The sequence below is a fragment of the Hyperolius riggenbachi genome, chromosome 1, assembly GCF_040937935.1.
Source record: "Hyperolius riggenbachi isolate aHypRig1 chromosome 1, aHypRig1.pri, whole genome shotgun sequence".
NCBI lineage: Eukaryota > Metazoa > Chordata > Amphibia > Anura > Hyperoliidae > Hyperolius > Hyperolius riggenbachi.
The window spans coordinates 271,315,542-271,341,409 of NC_090646.1; the positions used below are offsets into that span (position 1 = coordinate 271,315,542).

Consider the following 25,868-nt stretch of genomic DNA (forward strand, 5'->3'; position numbering starts at 1 on the left):
TCTATACAGATAACACACTGGAAATTGAATTAGCATACATTTATTTACAGCCTGTGGTGGTAATGATGCTTCCTTTTTGGAAACAAACATAAAATACTAGATTCATGGATGTTTTTACCTCCTGCAGATAGAACTTTGGCTGACTGACAATCCATTACTTATTAATTCTTCCGTGATGACCTTTTACTATGTAGTTCTACTTTCCCTGTTTGCTGCTTGGCCGTGGGATAATCAGGTCATCAGAATCTCCTATATAAATATTAATGCATCCCACTGTCATCAAAATTCTCAATTCTCTTCTCCTTCATGTTATTTTCATTCATCTTAACATCCTCCTTATAATACTATTGTCTCTTTGTAGATTCATCATTTTTTAATATGCTTTAGCTTTTATTCATTCTCGGCTTCTGCCCAAGTTGCTCTTCTTGTTAGTTATAAGTATATCCCTGGTGCATTGTAATAATAATCATATGCTGATATTACCTTATGTTAGTAGGAGATAAATTTAGAATTGCCAGTGAAGTGAAAACATTACAGAGAAGTGGTTTATGTAGGATGAATACTTTGTATGTACTTAAAGTATGCAGGACAGCAGAAGTTTCTCTAAATAGAATACAACATCAGTGGAAGTAAACTAAGACGTAATATAATTTCTGCAAGTTTGAAAGTCAAAGCTGTGCCTTAAAGGGATATTCATGGTCCAACAACTTTAGCTGTTTAGCATGTGACTGCTGATTCCCTGCAGCATCCATTAAATCATCGGGGACAAATGGTTTTCCATTTGTTATGTTCATGAGCTCCTTTATTTGCTAGTGTCAAATTACTCTTATTATATCTGGCCAGAATTGCTTTGCGGGTAATTTTCGTTATGACAGACTGCCCACAGACGGTCATACTCTTCTGAGTCTGGTCTGTCTGTGCCCGTTTCCCTAGTAGTCTAAACAGCATAATGATTCCCAGCAACACCTGTGTAAAATTGCGCAGGATAGCAGTAGCAGAATATCGGTACTGATATTCTACTACTTCATTCACTACACATATTTTACTAAGACGTAATCTCTCCCTACTCTCACACAGAACCCTCCCCTGGTGGTGCCTAACCCTTATCCCCCCCCCTGCCTCCCCCCGGGCAACTAACCTTAAACTACCCCAATGGGGAACTAACCTGAAACACCCCTCCACGTCTTGGGAACTTAACCTCAGTTTCAGGACACAACTTACTTAAAAGGGGCCACCTGCTATGGGAATTGTGGCTGCAAATGGCCTTTTAAACAAGATGTGTCTTATGCCTCTTTCAACTCCTCCATTTCCATGGCAGCCTCCACCGACAGAGCGTCCTCTAATCTTCTTCAGGTGCAACCTGATAGACTTGAACAGAGTTGTGGACCTTAAAAGACGGTTAAACATTTCTTACAAATACATGCTATGAAACACCAGCAATGAGCTTCATCCACCTTACATAAATGCCATGTTTGAATTTTTTGACATTAAACATGCACAATGATATTTTTCATTGCAAATATAGGGCCTGATGGACAAAAGGCTGGTAAATTTGCAGCATGCTTGTCTGATGTGTGTTACCATAGCAATGCACACATTATCCTGGTAACATGTGTTGCACTAATAGTGTAACAGCAGTGATCCTTCGGCAGTAGTATCGATCAAATTGCCTGCACACGGCAACTTTACCAGGCTTTTGTGCATCAGGCCCATAGTGTTCTAGTTAGACCCTAACGTTTCCACAATATAGGGATGGTAAATAGAACCTGCGTATATGGTAGGTATCCAATCCAAATTTTAAGCCCACCATGCAGCATATGGCTTGTTGTAATATATATCAATTTTATTTTTTAATTAATTATTGCAGAGTGTGGAGAGAACTGCTTGCACTGCACTGATTCTCATCATTGTAATCAGTGTGAAGCCCCATTCTACCTCCTGGATGGACAGTGTGTTGCTGAATGTGGAAAACATCATCTTGTGTCACATTCAGATCACAGGTGCTTTGGTATGTATACTTCCTTTTTTCCTTTAAATCTTACAAAGACATTTTACAGTAACAGTAACCTGTTCACACCAAACAATCAGATTGTATAGTGTATGGCCAGCTTAAAGTGTACCCGAGGGGACATGTGACTTGATGAGATATGCGTGTATGCATATGCGCCTCCCAGTTGTTAAGGGACCAAAAGTAATGGGACAGAATAATAATCATAAATCAAACTTTCACTTTTTAATACTTGGTTGCAAATCCTTTGCAGTCAATTACAGCCTGAAGTCTGGAACGCATAGACATCACCAGACGCTGGGCGACAGAACATTTGGACACCATACAGATAATGTCCCTGGTTGGGGACAAATAGCTAGAATGCTATCCACAAAGCCACTTTGACTTTGTACACTTGAATTTCAAATGTAACAGTTACCAGAGAAAAATGTAGCCAGAACCAGCAGGTTTCTACTGTTTGATCTAGTATACAAGTTCACTTCATAACAATTACTGACAACTAAGTTTTGTGATAACACTGAAATTGTTAAGTTTATTTTTAATAACCTTCATTACATTTTGAGACATGAGTGTAATTGAAGTTCTGTACATTTTTATAGTGTGTCCTGATGGATGTCTTGAATGTGATCACTCACATCAATGTAAAATCTGTGACAATCAGACATTTTTGAAGAATCACCATTGTGTGACTCATTGTGGACATGGATTTCTAGGGAATTCTAGGACCAGAAGATGTGAAGGTGAGTAGTACACCTCCTACATGTCTGCTATTTCTTCACATGTACTCTTTTATGTTAAATGTAACTCTTTTTGCAGTTGTTTACATGATGTGCATGTCAACAGCACTGCGGGATGTTGTGTACATTGCACAAAAACCAGTATTTATAAATATTTAAAGTATAAATTATGTATTTGTTGTCTGGTTCAAACTGAGGTTGCAATAGCTGCCTATTTGGCATATCTTTGGATGCTGGCCAAAACCAGCATTATAGCTATAGGAATTGCTGTGATTGATCAGTAGCACAGGCAGACAGTTACTGCCTCAATGTTAGTTGTGCACTAGTCTGTGGGCTTCATCAGAAGTCAATGTCTGTGCTCAGGAGAAAATCCTGAGTGCTGATTCACAAAACAAAAACTGTCCAAATCTGGAATTTACAGTGTTATCTAATTCCTGGTCATCACAGTACTCCACACCAGCCTTTCTTAACTTTTTGAGTCACGTTTCTGGGAGGCCTGGTAGATGAATTTCAGGTTTGGTAACACAGTAAGAAAAGGAGACAAAAAGAGCACAGAGAGGGCCAATTATGTAGTGTTTCTGGGAAAACGGAAATGTAAAGAAATGGAAACTACTCACAAACGTGGGTTGTCATAGGCAACCACAATTTCGGACATTTGGAGAAAGATTGTCTTCATGTGATTATGATAACTCGGTTGGGTCAATGTAGGTTGTGCTCCAGAAAAAAACCGAAGGACCACTGGGATGGGGTAGGAGACAATGCAAGATGGGAGGAGGCACCCCAATTGTGATGCAATATGTAGTGAGTGGAGGTAAGGAATAGGAACAGTCTGAGTTCATGCTAAAAGGTTAAGATTTGTATTGTCAGACACCAATAAAAAGACAACATGTTTCACAGGACCACACGAGACAGGGTTTGAAATAAAAACTTATAAATGGGCTCACAATCACAAAAATAATAGATACATGCCTGGCATTAAAATACAAACCTAGCATGGCAATAATACTATCATTTTTTCATGCTGGGTAGAGGAAACAGCCCCAGCTCAAAATAAATATAGATACGTAAATGAAAAGCATAATCATACGAAAATATGTAGAAAATACTTCTTTACCATGAAGGGTTAAAAAGCTTAAAATAAGCACTGGGAAATAAAAGTTTTAAATGAAACAAAACTCTTTTTATATCCTTTATTAACCACTTTACCCCCGCGCGTACGTATTTCTCCGCCCCTTTTTCCATCCTTTAAAAACCAGGGACGGAGAAACACGTACTTTGCGCACTGCCGCCGCTGCCCGTGCTCCCGCTCGTAAACACGCCGCCCGCCGCTAGTAAACACGCCGCCGCCCGCTCGCCCGGAGATCAATGAACGGGAAAATCCATTCCCGTTCGTTGATCTAAGCCCCACAATGACCCGCTGCTCTCCTATGGGCAGCGCGATCATTGTGAGAAGAAACTCACGTGTCCAGCCTCCTTATTCTTCCTCCAAGCTTCCAGAAGGAAGCTTGGAGGTCGCAATAAAGCAAAAAGTTACTGTGGCCATCTTGTGGCCAAATAGTAAACTACACCCTACACATTTTTCACATACAAATAAATGACTTTTACACAAAAAATTAACTCATTACCTCCCACACTCCCCATTTTTATTTTTTTTGTAATTAAAAAAAAATTCAAAAATTTACAATTAAAAAAAATACATAATTAGTTACCTTAGGGACTGAACTTTTTAAATATTTAAGTCAAGAGGGTATAACACTGTTACTTTATAAACTATGGGCTTGTAATTAGGGATGGACGCAAAACTGAAAAAAATGCACCTTTATTTCCAAATGAAATATTGGCGCCAAACATTGTGATAGGGACATAATTTAAACGGTTTTATAACCGGGACAAAAGGGCACATAAATTTCATGGGTTTTAATTACAGTAGCATGCATTATTTAAAAACTATAATGGCCGAAAACTGAAAAATAATTTTTTTTCCCCCCACATTTTTCCTATTTTCCCATTAAAACACATTTAGAAAAAAATAATTCTTGGCATAATGTCCCACCTAAAGAAAGCCTAATTGGTGGCGGAAAAAACAAGATATAGTTCATTTCATTGCGATAAGTAATGATAAAGTTATAGACGAATGAATGGAAGGAGCGCTGAAAGGTGAAAATTGCTCTGGTGGTCAGGGGGTAAAACCCCTCAGTGGTGAAGTGGTTAAACCACTGTTCAATAAGCTGAAATAAAATAATGAAATTGTTGTGTATTACAAGTACGCTTAGAATGTATCTGAAGTGACATGTAACATAAGATAAAAATATGGTATGTGTATATAGTACCAATTCTGATTAAAACTTACCTGTGTAATCTTTTGCTTTCATTTTCTTATTTATTTTTACTGCAGAAGGGAATAAATAAGGCCTATAAATCCCAGTTTTCTGATACAACATACTGTAGTTTTACCTTATAACTAATAAGAAGTCATAAACTATAATGAAATTACAGGAAAGTCTTATTTAGAATTATCTATATAGCAACATCTACATGCATCTATTTTATCAGTTTAATTTTATATTAGGCTCACGTTAAAGCGACACAGTTCTTATAAAGGGAATCTGTCATCTAGGTACATTCATACATGCCTGAGAAGCCTTTGATGGAATCCATTATTGTGTCTATCTCACAAAATACATTAAAACTCCAGGGAGGACATTTTACAGTTGTTCAATGACCTGTAACTAACATGTGGATTGTTAATCAGAAAATGGCTTTACGTCAAACAGACATTAAGCATGATGACACAGTGTCTGTGTTCCCTTAGAGCTTTCTGAGAGACTTAAAGAGAAACTCCTACCAAGAATTGAACTTTATCCCAATCAGTAGCTGATACCCCCTTTTACATGAGAAATCTATTCCTTTTCACAAACAGACCATCAGGAGGCTCTGTATGACTGATATTGTGGTGGAACCCCTCCCACAAGAAACTCTGAGGACCGTGGTACTCCTGGCAGTTTCCTGTCTGTGAACCTTGTCGCATTGTGGGAAATAGCTGTTTACAGCTGTTTCCAACTGCCAAAAAAGCATGCAGCAGCTACATCACCTGCCAACAGTAAAAATGTCACCATGTAATAAAGGCCCATATGCAATTACATTTTTCACTTGAGTTATCTCCTAGGAGATAATTTTCATCTTCTCTTTAAAATACCCTTTCTGCATATTACAATTGAAAAAGTACCCAAAAGTTTGTGTAAAAGTACTATTAAATATATATTGAGCATTTTCTTGCTTGTTGGTGGCTTCAAACGGCATTTTATGACATGTTGTAAAAATATCACCTAGGAGAAAACGTTAATTGCATATGGGCCAGAATGTAAATCAGGGATTTAAAAGATTTTACAATGGGCAAACACTGACTAAATAATTTATACATAATGATTGTAAAAACAAATTTTTATTACATTATTTTCACTGTAGTTCCTCTTTAAAACCCAGGACACTCTACTGTTCAAATTGCTAAAGTTCACATTTGGCTCATTATTATTATAAGGAGCCTCCATAACCAGCATTGAGGAATGGGGTTCTGGGAGTTCAGCACTATGGGAAATCTGCATATTTTAGAACTACCATAGGCCAGCAATGGCAGCCTTTGTTTTCTCGTGACAGATCCAAAAGAAATGTAGTTACTTTACTGTCTGTTTGGGAGAACTTTTGAGCAAGTCTCCAGATTTAGGATTTTTTTTCATTAGCTAGCAAACATTGATCTCTTATTGATTTGAAGGTTGCAAATGATTTTCTTGTGCTGTCACCAAACGTTGCTCACAAAATGCAGAGTCTGCCTTGCTGGCCTATTGGCCTAGCTGATTACAAATAACACTCAGCCATAAAAATGACATTTTTCACATTTACATTTAAGGGAAGATAATTTGAAATGCATAAATCTACATTCTTTGTGGGGATGTTCTTCTGTAACAATTTATTTATATGTAAGCTCTTTTATTTTTTTTCATCTTTATTAGACTTACATTGATACAATTTTGCATTTATTCACTGAGGATCAGGACTGTTTTATTTGGATTTTATTTGAAAGCATGTTTTATTTGGATTTTCTTTCAAAAACATAAGTTACATATAGTATGTATTGATTGGTTCAACAATAGTGCAGGTAAACATATCTCATCTAATTAAGTGTGTCAGGATCTCTCCTGTAGCATGTTCTGTCTTTTGCTGTGGAACTGCAACCGGACAGTTTTGACTTATCTGCTTGCATTCGGTTGCACATTCGCAATAAGTCTCATTGTCATTTGCAATCACTCTGCAGTTCAGAGCAGTTCAGGATGCTGTCATGATTTCTCCTATTGCTTGCTGCATTTGAAATGCAGCCAGATAGCCCTGGATTTCCTACATGCAGGTTGTTGCATAATATTGCATGTATTTGTTATGCGAGTCCTTTTTCACAGTCAGCTAGCAGATTGTAATCAAGAATGAGACTTATTGCGAATGCGCAACCTAATGCAAGCAGATAAGTCAGAACTGCCCGGTTGCAGTTCCACTGCAACCGACAGAACATGCTACAGGAGAGATCCTGACAAATGGATCTTTCACTAATTTGTATCTACACATGTTCCCTATATATTTCACTACTGCTTCCCAATATTTTTGAATAACATCACACTTCCACACACATTGTACCATGTTTGCTCGAGGTTCTTTATGCTTTGGGCAGTATGTTGCGTATCCTTCCCTTGGTACTGCATATTCTATGTTTAAGAACCTGCACTGAAAATAAAAAGTCAAAATAATCATACTAGCACAAACAATCCGAATTTGAGCTTTTGTTATTATTCAAAATAATCATACGCGAGTCATACTTACATCCTGTGTAGTCTACTTCTCCATCTCTTTCTCCTCTCCTGCGTCCAATTTGTCCACTGTGATCAATGGAATTTTCCTTCCTCCATTTTAAAAATGGCTATTACCCCATGACCGCTTCCTGGTCAGCGCACTGTTAAACTGTAATATCACCCACTTAAAGAGACACTGAAGCGAAAAAAAAAATTATGATATTATGATTTGTATGTGTAGTACAGCTAAGAAATAAAACATTAAGATCAGATACATCAGTCTAATTGTTTCCAGTACAGGAAGAGTTAAGAAACTCCAGTTGTTATCTCTATGCAAAAAAGCAATTAAGCTCTACGACTTTCAAAGTCGTGAAGAGGGCTGTTATCTGACTTTTATTATCTCAAGTGTTATTGAATGATTTACTTTTTCTCTGCCAGAGGAGAGGTCATTAGTTCACAGACTGCTCTGAAAGAATCATTTTGAATGCTGAGTGTTGTGTAATCTGCACAGATTATAGAATGATGCAATGTTAGAAAAAACACTATATACCTGAAGATAAAAATATGAGAATATTTTCTTTGCTGCTAAACTTCTAGTAATTATTCATAGTACACAACCAATTCATTATATCATATATTTTTTTTCGCTTCAGTGTCTCTAAGCCATAGGGAAACATGGACATTACCTTGCACGTTCAGTTGTAACTGACAGCTGCTGATATATAACTGACAGCAACTGGTATATTTCAGTTGACAATGTATTGTCAGAACTGAAAGGGGTCACTGTAAGAAGAAAATGGTGAGCTTCTGAGAGGGACCGACAGTGAGGTTAGTATGCAGTATTCATTTGCAGCTAAGTCATGTGTTTATTTTAAATTTACTTGCTTCAGGTTCCCTTTAAAGAAGGAACCCCATGACATTTTATTGCGCTGGCCATTAGACAAGTATTGCTATTGTGATATATACAGTACTTATAAATAAGTACTGCTGAAATAATTGTCTGGCTACCTCTAAAAGAAGCTGTTAGATCTCCTGAATTGCTTGCTCTGTACTTCCAGAAATAATTTTATATAACGTTATTGACAGACAATCTCTCAGAATTCGTAGTGGATTACAAGATGCCCTGACCCTGAATTCAATCTTTATTTTTCACCAAATATGTCTCTTGGTACTAAAGCAAAATAACTTTGCCCATGTTTCATGAGCACACTTTAGGGCTGGTTCACACAAACACTTGGCGGTGTTTACCGCCAAGTGTTCGGGACTCGTTGGTTAAATGGTCCCATTCAAGTGAATGGGAGAGTTTAGCATCGCGCGGTTACTGGCGATTACCGTCGATTGCCCAAACGCGGCATTCCGATCCTGATTTAACGCGCTGTTTCTGCCGGCCCTAGTAGCCGCATGCGACATCCAGGGTTGGCTAGCCACCTCGGCTTCATGTCCCCATGCGGGGACGAGAAACGCCAATCGCGATGGGAAGCCAATGATCGACGTACCGCCACCCCGAACGAGACGTCACAGGACGACGTGGCTTCCCGGCCGCGCCAATGCTGCCTGTCGTCCGTCTGAACCAGCTTTTAGTTTGCCCTTGGTCTTCTGTCTGAACAACAATAATTTCCACTTATCATATGTCTCATGTAGATCTAATTTATTCAACTCCCTTCTCATTGTAGGCTCATGCACTTAAACATGACTACTGGTGACAGCCACCAGTATGGGATGATATTTTAGGGTTCTTAGAAATTTATTTTAGCATCTTGTGTCCTCCTGATCTTGGACTGTACTTGCTAGGACAGCCTAGCCTAGGCAAGTTTAACTTCTTTTTTCCACCTGCAAGTGTTTTTATGCACAGTGGAATACAGTAATTGATATCCATACAGTAATACAGTAATTGATATTGATTTGTGATCTTGTTTAAACCCTTTACTAGATTCATATGCTTTTATAACATTTATTCAGACGCCCGAGAGAGCTTTCTATGTAGACATAGTGTCTGGTGATATCACATGCTTTATTTACAAAGAGCAAATCAAGCTAAATATCTCAGGTTTAAACCTTTTAAATCTGATTTCGTGACCACCCATGTCCACCCCAGCACAGTGGGAAAAAGTAATGTGGGTTATCGCAAAATTTAATTGGCAGCAGTGTTCTGGAGGGTCTGTACCTCCTCACTGTAGAGCAGGAGGTGACCTGGTATTAGTGAGAGGGGGCGGGGCTGGTTCCAGGTCGGGCACTGTAGCTTTTACCCCTACCAGCATGATTTCATTATTACGTGGTGCTGCATCGTCCTGAAGGGCATCAAAGTGTCAGACTTTGTTCGACACTTTCATCCATATGGGGACTAGATCCGGCAATGCCCCCCCCCCCCTAGTGACAGCCCAAAAATATTTATCTGACTTGGTGCAGCCACGGAGAACGGGGTCAGTGGCAATCAAAGTGTCAAACCTAGTCCTTTGAACTGAAGGGGCTGATGCTGTGCTGGATTTTTTTTCCGGTAACAGCGCCATCTAGTGGCAAGCAGTTTTCCTATGTCAGACTATCCAAAACATTTTACCTTAAATTTAAGGTATTTGACATAGTGTTTACAATGTGATAAATCTAGTGACTTTTTCACATGTGAAGCTTGCATTTACGGTATGTTTATTTAAATTCATAAACTACAAAAGGCAAATGTTGCATGATATTTGTTATACCACGTTTATGTAGCAATATTGTAGAGATGAAGATCAGCTATTTGTTTGCTGTAATGTGGAGCATCAAAATGTTATTCTGAGGCGTGCTTTCTTTTTTTGACAAAACTGTAATATTTATTAAGGGATACTGCGGAAAGAGATCATTCTCTATAAGAGGAGATACCATTTAAATAGGCCACTACTTCTATCCACATAAGTAATCCCACTACATCAAATATTCAACTGTAAGAGAATCGGTTCCAGAAATTCTTCATGGAGTCTAATGTATGAATAATGCGGGAATGGAACAAGCGCTATGCTGAACACGTTAGAAGGGAAGACTTCAGCATGTTCGTGTAATTTGCCCATTCTATTTATCGAGTTCTCTTTTATTATAAAATAATGAGCCTTGAGTGATCAGATATGTGTTGATCTTACACCAAATTATGGTCTGACTCAATTGAGCATTGAGTGATTTAATTACCCCATTGTCAGTATACCTTTAGAGCAGGCTTTTATAATACAGCATAAATGCAGGTTAAAGTACACTGATAAAATATGCTTGGCAGTATCTGATCTCATGTTCTGTGCTTTGCAACAAACACAACATCCGCTTTTCTTTAATTTGCAGGATGATGCAGAATACATTCATTATAGTTGATTGATGCACCAGTTTGTATTATATCTAACATTTCAATTCAGGAGTGACCAGCTTAAGATCTTTTATAAGGTTACGAAAGTCTTTGTTAGTGGTGGACATATCAATTATTTACCTATAATTTAACCACTTCCCCTCCCCCGGAACTGCGTCCCTGCAATTTCCCACTCCTCCTTGCAGGGACATAGCTACTATGCCGCTGTGCATTCCCGCTCACCCCACCTGCATGCTCATTATCACCGCCGATCATTAGACAGTCATTAATCTCTGTAACCGTATGAATGGTCGCAGGCATTAAAGAGATGCCACAATCGTTTGTTTACTTCCGACAGAACTCATGCACGCATTACTTCCTATTTAGCGTACTATAGAGACGCAATAGGAAGTAATGCATGAGGATATCTTGTGGCCAAATAGTAAAATTACACCTACACACATTTAATTTAAAAAAAGACCCACAAATACATTTAAAATCTATTCCACACTACCCCATAATTACCCAATTATTTTATTGTGTAAAAAAGTTACAATGAAAAAAAAATACATAAATTGTTAACCTTAGAGACTGAACTTTTTTTTAATATGTATGTCAAAAGGGTATATTACTGTTAATTTTGAAACTATGGGCTTGTAAAAAATGATGGATGCAAAACTGAAAAAAAATTGCATCTTTACTTCCAAATAAAATTTTGGCGACATACATTGTACTAGGGAGGAATTTTAAATGTTGCAATAACCGGAACAAATGGGCAAATAGAATGTGTGGTTTTAATTATGGTAGCATGTATTATTTTAACTATAATGGCCAAAAATTGAGAAATAATGAATTTTTTTCCATTTTTTTAAAAACGCAGTTAGAATAAAATAATTCTTAGCAAAAAGTACCCCCCCCCCCGCCAAGAAAGCCTAATTAGTGGGGGAAAAAACAAGATGTAGATTGTTTTGTTGTGATAAGTAGTAATAAAGTTATAGGTGAACATAATACAGTGGTGTACACCAATATACAAAATACATAATTAGAGACAAAATACAAAAACGATACAATATACAGAATACAAAATACAGAATTGGTATGGACAGTGATACAAGTAACATGATGAATAAAATCTATAATGATTTCCAAGACACAATAGGGGGAGAGAGCCCTGCCCTTGCAAGCTTACAATCTAAAAGAGTGGAGGGGAGACAAGAGGAGGGGTAGAATACAACAAACATATAGAGGCAGTGTGTTTTAGGATACCTAGTAGGAGTGCAATTTGGTCTTAGGACAAAGGGAAGTGGCCTAAGGTAACGCATATGCTTGTCGGAACAAGTGAGTGTTAAGGGAGCTTTTAAAAGTAACAAAAATTGGTGAGTAATGGATATGTTGTGGGAGGGCATTCCAGAGGAGGGGTGAAGCGCATACAAAGTCTTGTAAGCGTGAATGTGAGGAGGTCATTATAGAGGAAGATAACAGAAGATCATGTGCAGATCTGAGATTGTGATTTGGGTTGGTATCTGGAAATTAGTGAGGATATGTACCGGGGAGAGAGATTGCGGAGAGCTTTGTAAGTTAGGGTTAGGCGTTTGAACTGAATCCTCTGGTTAATTGGCAGCCAGTGAAGAGCTTGACAGAGAGGGGCAGCAGAGGAAGGTCGAGAAGAAAGATGAATTAAATGAGCAGCTGAGTTCAGTAACGACTGGAGTGGGGCCAGTCTGTTAGAAGGTAGTCCACAAAGTAGTATGTTACAGTAGTCCAGATGACTGACAAGATATTATAAGAGCATGTATACAACATTTTAGTTGTGTCTTAAGTGAGAAAAGGTTGGATACGAGATATGTTTGTGAGTTGGAGATGACAGGAGCTGGTTCGGGAGTGAGCATGAGGAATAAAAGAGAGAGATGAGTCAAATATTACCCCCAAGCACCGTGCTTTGGGAACTGAAGTTATGGGAGTGTTATTAACATTTATTGTTACTTCAGGCAGAGAGGTGGACATAGACGGTGGAAAAATGATTAGTTCTGTTTTACGCTTTAAGAAGCGAGAGTACATGAAAGAGCATATAGCAGACAAGCAGTCAGGAACATGTGTGAGGAGGAAATTAAGGTCTGCGCTGAGAGGTACAGTTGTGTATCGTCTGCATATAGGTTGTATTGAAACCCAAATTAGTTGATTAAGTCACCAAGACCGTGCATGTAGATGGAAAAGAAGGGGCCAAGGACAGAGCCTTGAGGAACCCCGACAGACAAAGCATGAGGAGAAGAGATCTGATCTGAGTAACAGACTGTGAAGGACCTTCCAGAAAGGTAGGAAGATAACCATGAGAGTGAGGCCCTTTATGCCTAAATCTGTAGGATGTATCTGTAGGCGTAAGGTGTGGTCAACAGTATCAAATGCTGATGGCAGGTCAAGAAGGATGAGTATGGAAAATTTACCTTTGGATTTAGCAATAAGAAGATCATTGGCCACTTTAGTAAGGGCTGTTTCTGTGGAGTGGTTAAATCTTTATGGCTGTACTGTAGCTATGTACATATGGACACTTAAAGGACACCGAGGCGAAAATAAACAAATGAAATAAACGATTGTATCCATCTTCCTTCTCCTAAAAATAACTTTTTAAGATATTCCACAGTTTTATTTTATGTTTAAAATCTACTTTTTAAGTATTAACTGTTTTATTGTTTTTGCTTAATGACACATTCATTGAAGTATGCCAGAGCTAAAATCTATGAATTATTGACTCTTTTTATCTCTTTTCTGCTCTTAGAAGCCATTTTCTGCTAGGAAAGTGTTTTATAGTCAGCATTTCTTATTAGTAAGGGTTGCACTGTAGTCACTTCCTGTCTGAGTCAGGACTGAATCAGCCACTTACATACCTGATATTTAACTCTTTTAGGCAGAGAAAGAAAAAAAGGAACATGGCATAGTTATTTGTGTGCTAGACACTGTACATACTCATGTCTATCTCATCATGTCACATGTCACCTCGGGTATCCTTTAAAGGACAACTGTTGTGAAAAATTGTAAAATATAAAATACATGCATGTAACTGTACATTTCTCCCAGAGCAAAATGCACTATAAATTCATTTTTTTCCTATGTTGATATCTTATAATAGTTAGTGATAATCTGAGAGAACTGAGAGGTTATATATCAGTCCATCTTCTCATGGGGATTCTCAGTTATTTCTTTATTTACAAAAGCACTTACTTAACTGCAGCTGTTAAGTCCAACTGCCAAAATATTGTGCAAACGAGTAGGGAAGCTGGATGACACCTTTGTATAGATCCTTTCCAGGGAGTGTTAAGAATAAAAGTAATAAAGTGAAACCACCAATGAGATCACCTAGTCCAAAGGGATGGAGGGGCGCACTTTGGTGTCTCAGCCTTGTGTGCTGGAGGACCTTGTCCCGTCTCTGGCTTTTGGCCTACAGATAAAATGGCCTGTAGGCTGAATTGGTTAAAGAACACAGGTCAATGGCATATAAACTGGACATTGAAACTACTAAGTTTGTATTGCCATGGGGTGTTTTTGTATTACAGAAGGTCTTTGGGTCACTGCGTGCAAACACAGAATATAACCATTCTTTCATCTTTATTTCAGCAAACACCCACCACCCAGTGTTCCTTGTGCACAGCTCCTTCACAGTGGGTATTGGGGCAGTGAGACCATTGGATCTTTCCTTTATGAGTGTAAAAGATGCTGACACTGAAGAAATTAGTCTTACTTTCCATGTTGTCAATACTCCAACTAATGGTCGTCTTGTGAAAATAGTACATGGAAAGGAGGTGCATTTAAACAAAGACACACACTTCAGCTGGAAGGAACTAATGGAACAAAGAGTGAGGTTCAAGCACAGCAAAGAGAAATCCAGGTAAAGGGAGAATTGCATACAGAGTAACTGTTTCCAAGACTAGACTGAGTGGTGCTGCACATATGTCTGCCAGATAGCTTGCTTTTTAAAAGAGTGCCAGCCTCTATAATCTTCAAAAGGTGGATATTTTTTAATCTGGTTTACTGTACATGATGGTGTAGTAGTACAAGACTATATTCTTCCCTGCAGAGTGCCCCCCAATGTTATGGGCCATGTGGGCTATAGAAATGGTACAGTTAATTGCAACTTGTATGTAAATTGAATACAAATTATATGCAGTTTTAAACTAAGCCAATCAAACGCACTTTCTGATTATTTTGGTTGGACAAATTCCAGACTGTATGCAATTTGTATCACAATTGTATGCAAGCTGGATTTCTTAGCATACCATCTATATTAGGCAGGTATTGTCTAGGTGTTGTAACTCCATGCTTCTGGGCTCCAAATTCACAGGAGATACTGTTCAATGCTGTTCCATTTTTTTAACCAGTTTAGGAACTTGCTAATATAAATCTACACCCTGTTTGTGCTCTGTTGTCCTGTTATTCCTGCCAGGGCATAGATTTCAATCAGCCACACCTTGCGGTCCGGATCGCTCTGGCTATTCAAGCTGCTGTTCTGTCACTGCAGCCCACTTGCTCTGCTGTCACAGTGACTGTATAGCTTCCTTATCTTAGTTGGGAACGATTTTTATTGGCTCCTGACCTCTTGATTGCTGTTAGCCACAGTAAGTCACAGTAATTACACATCTAAATTCAGAAAGGATGGCTATGGTGCTTAAGGGGTCAGAACCATCCAGTCCTAAAGTGGTTATTCTAAAAATATAGTCAAAACATTGCAGAGATGTTTTAAATGTTGGCATTAGACATAACCATTTTAATTATAACTGTAACTGTATCAGCACAGCACCTTCGCCTTCTGATTAGCGGGTGATTGTTGAGCTATTAAATTCAGTTAGTAAGGTCCAGCACAGCCATTGTGGGCTGCTCGCCATGCATCTGTTTTTCTTTGTAAATGTGTACATGCCAGTTTTTGGCATTTTCACCTTTACATTGCATTAGTGAATCACTGCAATGGGACATTAGAGCTGCTATGTAATCTATATGTGGCACCTAAATTATGCAGCAGCTCTAATGACTATGAACATTTAAAAGAGATGAAAAGGCATTTCAGCAACAGCTGAGCTAACTCTATCTTCAAATGGTTAAAGAGACTCTGTAACAAAATTTTGAGCCTTATTTCTTCTATCCTATAAGTTCCTATTACTGTTCTAATGTGGTCTGTCTTACTGCAGCCTTTCCTAGTTGCACTGTCTCTGTAATAAATCTTATCTTCTTTCCTCTGTCGTCTCTGTCGGGCTCAGGCTGGAATGTGTGGAATGTGCAGCACTGCTTGTCATTGGCAGAAGCTATACACACCCTCTCCAAGCTCTGCATGAGTCACACAGTAAGCTGTTCTCAGAGTGGTTAGAAGCCATGTTTTTGTTTGTAAACACTGCATAACAGTGCAATCCTGGCAATTACAAGCCAGGGTTGCAGCAGGGAGTGGCAGAAACAGCACAGAGGGGCCCAGGAGAATATAATGAATATAATGGTATGCTTTTTATTGTAAGAATGTTAGAGTACAGATTCTCTTTAAAGTTGTTACAATATTTAGTATTTTAAATACAGGGCATTTTTTGTAGAGATAGTGCTATAATGTGTAATTCATACTCCTTTATACAGCTTTTACTTTCCCAGGAGTCAGGCTTTCATGTAAAAGCAGTTTTACATAAAGAAATTGGCCCTTATCTAATTAGCTGTTTCACCTGCTTGTACTCCCACTAGATAATTTTTCATTTTATCTAAAAATAACTTTTCAGCAGTTAGCAATTAAAAAAGTACTAAGTAGGTAAAAAAGTAATACACTTATTTTAGGTATTGTTTTGCATGATGGGAACTTTGTATTGGTAAGGTTTCAAAACAACTTCTTGGAGAAAACTCAGGAGAAAAATTAATAGGATATTGCCCATAATGGATTTGAACCACTTAGTTTTTGTCTACGGACTAAATGTAAGCGCTGAGTAATATGTTGGCACTTTATAAATACAATCAATAAATAAATAATAATAAATAATATGTTAGTCTTACTCAACAATGGATCACTGCTTAACATTTACTGGTAGTTACACCTGATATTTGCATTTCTAGATTTGCAGGAGTACCGTATATACTCGCGTATAAGCCGAGGTACTCACTTTTCCCTCTGTAACCAGGAAAAAGTAATAGACTTGTGTATAAGCCCCCTCCCCAGTAAAGCCCCCCTGCCCCAGTATAAATAGCCAGATGTGCCCCATGATTAGATAGCCCTCTCCCAATTGCTAGATGTGCCCTATTTTAAGGCGGCCTCCCCTCACCTGTATAGGGCAGTAGTGTAGTAGGTGCTCCCCGAGGCCCCCCAGCTACTTGCAGAGCAGCCTCATCTGTCACCAGAAGGGAGCCCTCTTTAGCCTGTCTGTCTCATGCTGTGTTTTAAGACACCTCTAAAGGGTGTCATAGAAATGAGACACAGCTAGAAGGGGCTCCAATGCAGGCTCTACACTGCACTCCCCGTCAGCCAGCCATCCAATCACCTGTGCCTCTCCAGCCATCCGATCTGCTCCCCTCCGGCCATCCGATCTGACATGCAGGTAAGCATATCACTGCTGCACTTCTATGATCTTCTATGATCCGTCCTGCACTCGGTGTCCCATAAACAGATCAGTCCATACACTGGCTTGGACACAGCAAGTACGTGACTTGCTTATAAGCTGAGTGGGGGGGGGGGGGGGGGGGGGGGACTTTTGAGCATATTTTTTGTGCTGAAAAATTTGGCTTATACACAAATATATAAGGTAATAATAAAGGTGTTTTCAGTGGAACATTTGTGACTATTAGCTGCACGCTCGGGTTGCCAGTGACTGTAATGCACATGGATAATCATTTCAAATTTGAACTGTAAGATCTGTGTTTATTTAATTGCTTTTTACTTTTATCATAATACTACTTTAAGCCCGACAAAAAAAAAATAAGTAAGCTTCCCAGTGTGTGTTTTATGAAGCATGGTAAAATGGCTCCGCTGTAATGTCCAATACAGAGAAAATGGTTGTATTTTTCAATCTTGTATATGTGCTATCTAGAAGGCCCGTGTGGTGGTTTTATAAAGCTTAAAATAAAACAGCCAAGCAGCCCACCTGCAGACCAAAGCAGAATGTGTCATTAAGAAATAACATTCTATTGGGGTAAATAAAAGGAAAGATCTGAAATGAAATACACTTCTGACTATATAGAAAGGGATTATTACAGGAAATATCCTGTACATATACATGAAAGCAGGTACAAAGTGTTGTGTTTTTACATTCTTTTTAGAGGAGCCGCATTGTTATAGAAGAGCGCTAAATCCATTAGTATTTAGCTTTTTCATTCTTCAATGCATTTGTTAGACTAGGCTTTTAGAATCAAGGGTCTCTCAGCAATAACAAGATGCTGAATAATTTTAGCAGCATGCTTATTATTGTCTGTCCAACAATATAGAAAAGCAAAATCAGTTAACCCTTTGCACACTCACATGCAAGTGCTTTCATGCAAATCAATCATCCAGGAACCACAGCTATCCCTACAGCTAAGTTAAAAGCTGAGGTCTTCATTATAAAAGAATCCATTCTCTTGTGTAGTCACCTATGGCACAAAGAGGCACCCCAGAGTTCCTATGTGTCCCAACTCTGACTCATCAACCTATCGAAAAATCAGGAGCACATATCCTAACATTCTCCCTTAAGACAGACAGTGCATGAAACTAATCCCACAAGGGAGCTACAAAATACATCATTGTGCACCATACACACACCAGCATTAGCAGTGTGCATGCTGACAATGGTCATAGATGAGAAAGAGGGAGAACACTGGATAAAACCCTGGCTGAAAGATTCGTTACAAGAAAAACCACAGAATCCAGGCTTGTCACCTCAAATTAGGGCATTTAAATAAGGTACGAGGGCCTGTACACACTGGCAGTGTTGCGCTGCATTTTTAAAATAAGGCTTTTGAAAAATCATGAAAATCGGGATGACCTGTACATGCTGGTGTGAAGTGATTTTTTTCGTTTTCATAAAGGCTTTGCAATTAAAAAGAGGGTGCAATTTTAAATTGCAGGCAGTGTGTACAGGACCTTAGGGAGGTGCCAAAGGGGGTGTGGCCAACAGAACAACAAAAATAAGTTAACCATTTGCACACTCATATGCAAATACTTTTATGCAAGTCAAATATCCAGGAACCACTGCTATCCCTACAACCAAGTTAAAAGCTGGGGTCTTTGTTACAAAAGAATATATTTTCTTGTGTAGTAACATATGGCCCACATAGGCTCCCCAGTGTTTGTGTGTGTCTCAAATCACAACATGCATAGTGCAAATATACAACTGTGAAAGTATGAGTCATTCTCCAATGTATGAATACACACAACAGTAACACCCCCTCCCCCCCCCCCCCCCCCCCCCCCAAAGATTCTGCCTTTCCATAATGTCCTAAAGTAAAATAAAATGCCAGACTTTATAAGTGCTACCATGCTACCAGTAAGCATATATATTAAGCTATTTTTGTGTACTTACACTGTGTCTTATGTTATAAAATATCTCTCAGACTGTGAACTGATAAAGCAGCCATATGATAACAGGCAAGGACTATGCAAGAATTGTCTTTACTTGCTATAAGCCATTCCTCTATAGAATCCATATCCCCATACACAGTATCTTGTGGTTCCCCCCCCCCCCCCCCCCCCCGCATTAGCTTCCCTGTCTATGGGTAGTGCAGAACTCTCTATCATGGGGTCGATTAGGCTGGAATACTGTAAGGTAGGAAGTTTTCTTATGTATGCACATCCATTATTAAAATTACATGCCAGCCTAGGGAAATTTAAATAAGACAAATCCTGCTTTAATTAAAGATATAGACTTCAAAGGTCATGTGGAAAACTAGCTGTAATCCAGCTGCATTATGTGAGCTCACATTTAAGCATGTACTGTAAATTCAGCCAAGAATGTTGTGGAGAAAGGTGAGGCATTTGTAGACACCTTGTAGTGCAAGTTTATTCTGAGGGAAGCAGTAACAGTCGGACAAGCTTTTTATTGTTACTATGTATTCCTATGCCACAAAGGTTTTCTGCAGCACTTTACAGAGTACTGTTATTAATAACAACGTATACAAACAAGCTCACAATTTATTCCATGCCATAGTCTAATGTCCATATCATAGCATATGGGTAATTTTTATCAGTATGTTTTAAGGTTGTGGGAGGAAACCAACACGTTCAAAGGAAACCGTGGAAACACACACACTTCCTGCAGTTCAATTATCTGCAGCCCCATTTCCAGGGGCGGGCCAAGAGCGCGGCCGCACTAAGCGCTGGTGGAAAAGTGGGCGCAGTGATAGAGGGGGGAGCCGCCGCCACACTGGCACCCAGCCGCATTGAGGCGGGGCCCTACTTATCCCGTCCTGCCTCTCCCCGGGGCTCCCCTCTGTGCTCCCCCCTGTTAGAAGAGTACGTGCAGCAGGAAGTGAAACAACGCACCTCCTTCCCGACTCCAAATGACGATCACATTAGCCGGGCTTCTCTGTCTGCAGTGCCGCTTCTCTTGCTCTCTCTACTTCCTGCTAATCAGGAAGTAGCAAGTGTAATGGAAGCGTTGGTGCAGACAGAGAAGCCCGGTTGACATGATTGTCGTTTAGAGCCTCAGAGGAGATGAGTTGTGCCGCTTCCCACTGTGCCTCCTCTGCTAAGAGGGGGGAGCATGGAGGGAAGCCCCGGGGAGAGGCAGGAACGGAGAAGTAGAGCCCCCTCACCGCGTCTTGAGTGCCAATGTGGCTGCGGATCCCCCCTCCATCACCCCATATGGGGCACCTACCTGGCTGCACCTATACCTAGCTAAATTATTCTGGCTGCACCTATGTCTAGCTAGCCTATACTGAGGGCACCTATACCTAGCTAACCAATACTGGCGGCACCTATACTTAGCTAACCTATACTGGGGGCACCTATACCTAGCGGCACCTATACCTAGCTAACCTATACTGGGGGCACTTATACTTAGCTAACCTATACTGGATGAAATTAAACCTAGCTAACCTTTGCTGGTGGCACCTATACCGAGCTAACTTATACTGGTTGCACCTATACCTAACTACCCTATACTGGGGGCACCTATACCTAACTAACATATACTGGGGGCACCTACAACTGGCTACCTATACTGGAGGCACTTATGCCTGGCTCTCTATACTGGAGGTGCCTATGCCTAGCTACCTATACTAGGGGCACCCATATCTGGCTACCTATATTTACACTCACCAGTTCACAGGGGTAGGGGGGGTTTACAGCGCAATTTTTACACCCTTGCCCTGGGTGAAATTTTGCCTAGGAACTGCCCTGATTATCTATTGGATGTATCATTATTATTCAGTATATAACATTTACTTTTATTTTACTTAAAGAAATACTGTAGGCGTGTCGGGGGAAAATGAGTTGAACTTACCCGGGGCTTCTAATGGCCCCCCACAGACATCCTGTGCTGACGCAGCCACTCACCAATGCTCTGGCCCTGCCTCCGGTTTACTTCTGGAATTTCAGACTTTAAAGTCTGAAAACCACTGCACCTGCATTGCCTTGACCTTGCTCCCACTGATGTCACTAGGAGCGTACTGCCCAGACCCAGTATGGTCTGTGCCTTCGCAGTACGCTCCTGGTGACATCAGCGGGAGCGAGGACACGGCAACCCAGGCGCAGTGGTTTTCAGACTTCAAAGTCTGAAATTCCAGAAGTGAACCGGCAGCGAGGCCGGAGCATCGGTGAGTGGCTGCGCGGGCACATGATGTCTGCGGGGGACCATTAGAAGCCCCGGGTAAGTTCAACTCATTTTTCCCCAACCCCCTATAGTATTCCTTTAAAAAACACAGAATATCCACCCCAACCCCCAAGCATGTTTAACCCTCCTGGCGGTCTATTAAAAACCGCCAGGGGGCAGCGCAGCCGTTTTTTTGATTTTTTTTTAAATCATATAGCGAGCCTAGGGGTCGCTACATGATAGCCGCTGCTCAGCGGCATCCCCCCAGCCCCGCCGATCGCCTCCGGCGATAGGCGATCAGGAAATCCCGTTCAAAGAACGGGATTTCCTGGAGGGCTTCCCCCATCGCCATGGCGACGGGGCGGGATGACGTCACCAACGTCATGGACGTCGTGACGTCTAAGGGAGTCCCGATCCACCCCTTGCCGCTGCCTGGCGCTGATAGGCCAGGCAGCGCAGGGGTCTAGGGGGGGGCTGTGTTGCGACGCGGATAGCGGCGATCGAGTGCGGGGCGGTGGCGATCGAAGTGCTGACGCAGCTAGCAAAGTGCTAGCTGCGTTCAGCAAAAAAAAAATTACTCAAATCGGCCCAGCAGGGCCTGAGAAAACCTCCTGCGCGGCTTACCCCGAACTAAGTTCGGGGTTACCGCAAGGAAGGTTAATCCTTTATTCCCTGTCAAGGCTGGTATTTTCAACTGCATGTCGACTCACTGTTCATACATTTTATTTCAAAAAGACCTCTGATAAATTCACTGATTGACATGGAATTCAATTTGTATAATGGCATAGAGGAATTCAGATTTTTCTACTTTTTAATAAATGCTATTTTTTTAATACTTTTTTGATGGTGTAAGGTGTACTTTTTAACTATTTTCAAAAGTATCTCTATATTCATTCCCACTAGAGGGCTGGAAGTCTGGGAATCTCCTTTTTAAAGGGAGATGACATCATTGGACATACAACTACACTATTTTTAAGCAAAATGTTCAAAGAACCAGAAAGATATCAGAGATGCTATAATGCATTTATATAGTAACATATCTTAAGCCCCATCTACACGATACGATTCTTTATACAATTCGATTACGATTCTATTTACGATCCAATTAAATTCAACATGTCCGATTGGGATTCGATTCGATTCAATTCGATTTGCCATTGCAAAACAATGGCAAATCGAATTGAATCGAATCGAATCCCGATCGGACATGTTGGATTTAATCGGATCGTAAATAGAATCGTAATCAAATCGTATAAAGAATCGTATCGTGTAGATGAGGCTTTAGACAAACTGTTCTTAACGTTTCAAAATTCTTGAATAAATAAATTCAAACAGATAAAGCTAGACAAGAGATATAATGCTGATTTTATTTTGCATAGGAATGGCTTTTTCTCACTAAAAGTCAGTGATGGACAGCTTTTCTCACAACCGAAATCAATCAATGTACAAGCCGTGTCAACAAAGGTAATTACAAAAATATTCTGACAATACAGGACATGTATTATCATTAAATATGCGTTAACAATCAAATTTAAAACGTAGTTTAATTACTGCCAATATTCAGCAGAGGCTGCTGATTAGTTCTGAATGGTCACATGCCGTTTAGTTCTTGTTCTTGAATTTCTTATGTAGGATGCTTTTACGGAAGGTTTTCAGGTGAAATCTTTGCAATGCATTACAATGCAGCATTTCCCAAGGCTGTAGTATTAGGTATGACGTGTAGAATTTTCAGTGCTGACTGATAAGTCAAGTTGGGATTTTGTACTACTTGACAGTATGAAAAAATGTTGTACAACTTTCTTTCTTAGAACTAATTGAAATTGTAGTATGTTTCTTATTGATTGCATTTTATACTCCAGGCACCATACATCCTGAGAAATGAAGCGCTGCTGGTTGGTAGAGGAGAAGTTGGAGTTATCACCAGTTCTGTTCTTGACCTTAGAGATGATGACAATCCCCAGGATGTGGTAGTTATTGTTCTAGAGGCTCCTAAACATGGGCAGCTGGTTTTCCCCCCAGGAAATACACCTATACATAAGTTCCGACTGGATGACCTTACAAATGGAGTACTCCATTATGTTCATGATGGCTCTAATGATCAGGCTGATATCATTCTCATTCAGTTTAATGATGGCTATTACTTCCAAAATATCATTTTCCATATCAAGGTGTCTGAAAAGGTATTTATTTAGAAATATTATATTTGATTATGCATGGGCATATGGTATATGGGTCAAATGGTGGTATTAAAAATGGCAACTAGGTTTTCATAGCTATGCTTGAGCTTTATTACAGGGTTTACTGGAAACCAGATTGTAAAAAAAAAGTGCTCATGTGCTGTGTGACATCATACCATAGCAGCCGCGGTATGCCAAGGGGTAGCATTCCTATGCATAAAGTATATCTCAGTCACAAAATAACATTCACACTTTCTTGTAGGAAAAAAATAACAACAATTCCTTCCAGAAAAAAACTGTTTGCATTGCAAGGACTTTACCAAACATCACTGCAGCAAGATTGTCTTTTGCTGCTCTATGTTTCTGACACACAGGTACACAGAGATGCATAGCTAAGTTCTGCAGCAGTTGAGTAGTGGTGAAAGGGGGAGCTGGGAAAAAAGGGCGCATGCCGCTAGTGGACAAAAAGGGCGCCGCCATTCACTCCCATAATAAATAGCGTTTAATGGGCGCCGAGTAGGAAAAAAGGGCGCCGGAGCTAAATAAAGTTTATAAACGGCGCCAGGAGCTAAATAAAGTTTACAAACGGCGCCCGGCGATGTTTAATGATTTATAACTGAACTTGTGGTGATTTACGTTTATAAAATGCACCCGTGCCGAATAACGTTTATGAAAATACTAAACATATTTATCTTATTTAAATAATTAAAACATTATTTAAAGTTTTATCCCTTACTGTTTGTAAAACATTATTATTCACAAAATAAAGCGATCAGTACGTAACGTAAATTGCAAAATATTTTTTGAATCCACAATTAGTAAAACATTATTATCCACATAATAAAGGGGGGTCTTAGGTTTAGGCACCAACAGGGGGGTCTTAGGTTTAGGCACTAATAGGGGGGTCTAGGGGTTAGGGGTAGGTACAGGGAGGGGTACTTAGGCAACAACAGGGGGGGTCTTAGGTTTAGGCACCAACAGGGGGGTCTTAGGTTTAGGCACCAACAGGGGGGTCTTAGGTTTAGGCACCAACAGGGGGGTCTTAGGTTTAGGCACCAACAGGGGGGTCTTAGGTTTAGGCACCAACAGGGGGGTCTTAGGTTTAGGCACCAACAGGGGGGTCTTAGGTTTAGGCACCAACAGGAGGGTCTTAGGTTTAGGCACCAACAGGGGGGTCTTAGGTTTAGGCACCAACAGGGGGGTCTTAGGTTTAGGCACCAACAGGGGAGTCTAGGGGTTAGGGATAGGTACAGGTAGGGTTCTGTGTAAGAGTAGGCTTAGGTATAGTTTTATTAAAATTTTAGTAATAATTACTAATGTATTACAACACTTATTACGAATGTAGTTATATTTCGATCATCTTTATAAACAATATTTTCAGATTTTATTATAAGAACAAACCATAAATGACGGTTATTCACAATAATATACAATTATAACAATTAAACATATATTATTGTTTTTTTTATAAACGTAATTATAAGTTTAACTTTTGAAACAGGGAAGATTAACGTTTTCACAATTTCCGATTTCATAAACATTATTTAATGATTTATAATTTTGTTAAACATTATTTGTAAACGAAATATAGCACACTATATTTATAAACCCTATTAATGATTAATTATTATTTAGAGTTTACACCCCGCGCCCTTTTTGTCCAGGCGCCCTTTTTGTACGTACGGTGAAAGGGAGTGTCTACAAAGAAATATCCAAGGTATGCAAAGCAGAGACTTGGCATACAGGAATGCATTTGCATATACATACTGGAGAGTGTAGCAGTGTGTAGTAAACACTAACTGTGTAAAACAAATCATTTAGGATTTTCTCAATCACCCATGCAGAGAAATGTTTTCAAAACAAACGGTGTACTGTCGTACTAGAAAATCAGAGGGCTGCTGGCATGATTCATTAGTAATGATTTGTTTTATATCAGAATTTTAGCCCACCTGGTTGATGTGATCTGGAACATAGTTGGGAAAACGGAATTGGTTTATGGTACAGGAACTGTAGGCAGGAGTATAGTTACATAACAGGCATGGAAGGTAGCAGAAAGCAGGTAATTAATTGACAAGCT

General features: G+C 39.7%; 1 protein-coding gene across 2 annotated transcripts in view; it reads left to right on the forward strand.

The window, feature by feature from the left end:
- Window positions 1–25,868, forward strand: part of FRAS1 (Fraser extracellular matrix complex subunit 1) — a 730,981-nt gene that overhangs the window by 504,012 nt on the left and 201,101 nt on the right. For both annotated transcript variants that reach the window (XM_068233564.1, XM_068233565.1), the window contains 5 exons: window positions 1,868–2,008; window positions 2,608–2,748; window positions 14,491–14,761; window positions 22,994–23,078; window positions 23,474–23,794. In XM_068233564.1, the coding sequence (XP_068089665.1) occupies window positions 1,868–2,008; window positions 2,608–2,748; window positions 14,491–14,761; window positions 22,994–23,078; window positions 23,474–23,794 (959 nt within the window). The remainder of the gene's footprint in view (window positions 1–1,867; window positions 2,009–2,607; window positions 2,749–14,490; window positions 14,762–22,993; window positions 23,079–23,473; window positions 23,795–25,868) is intronic.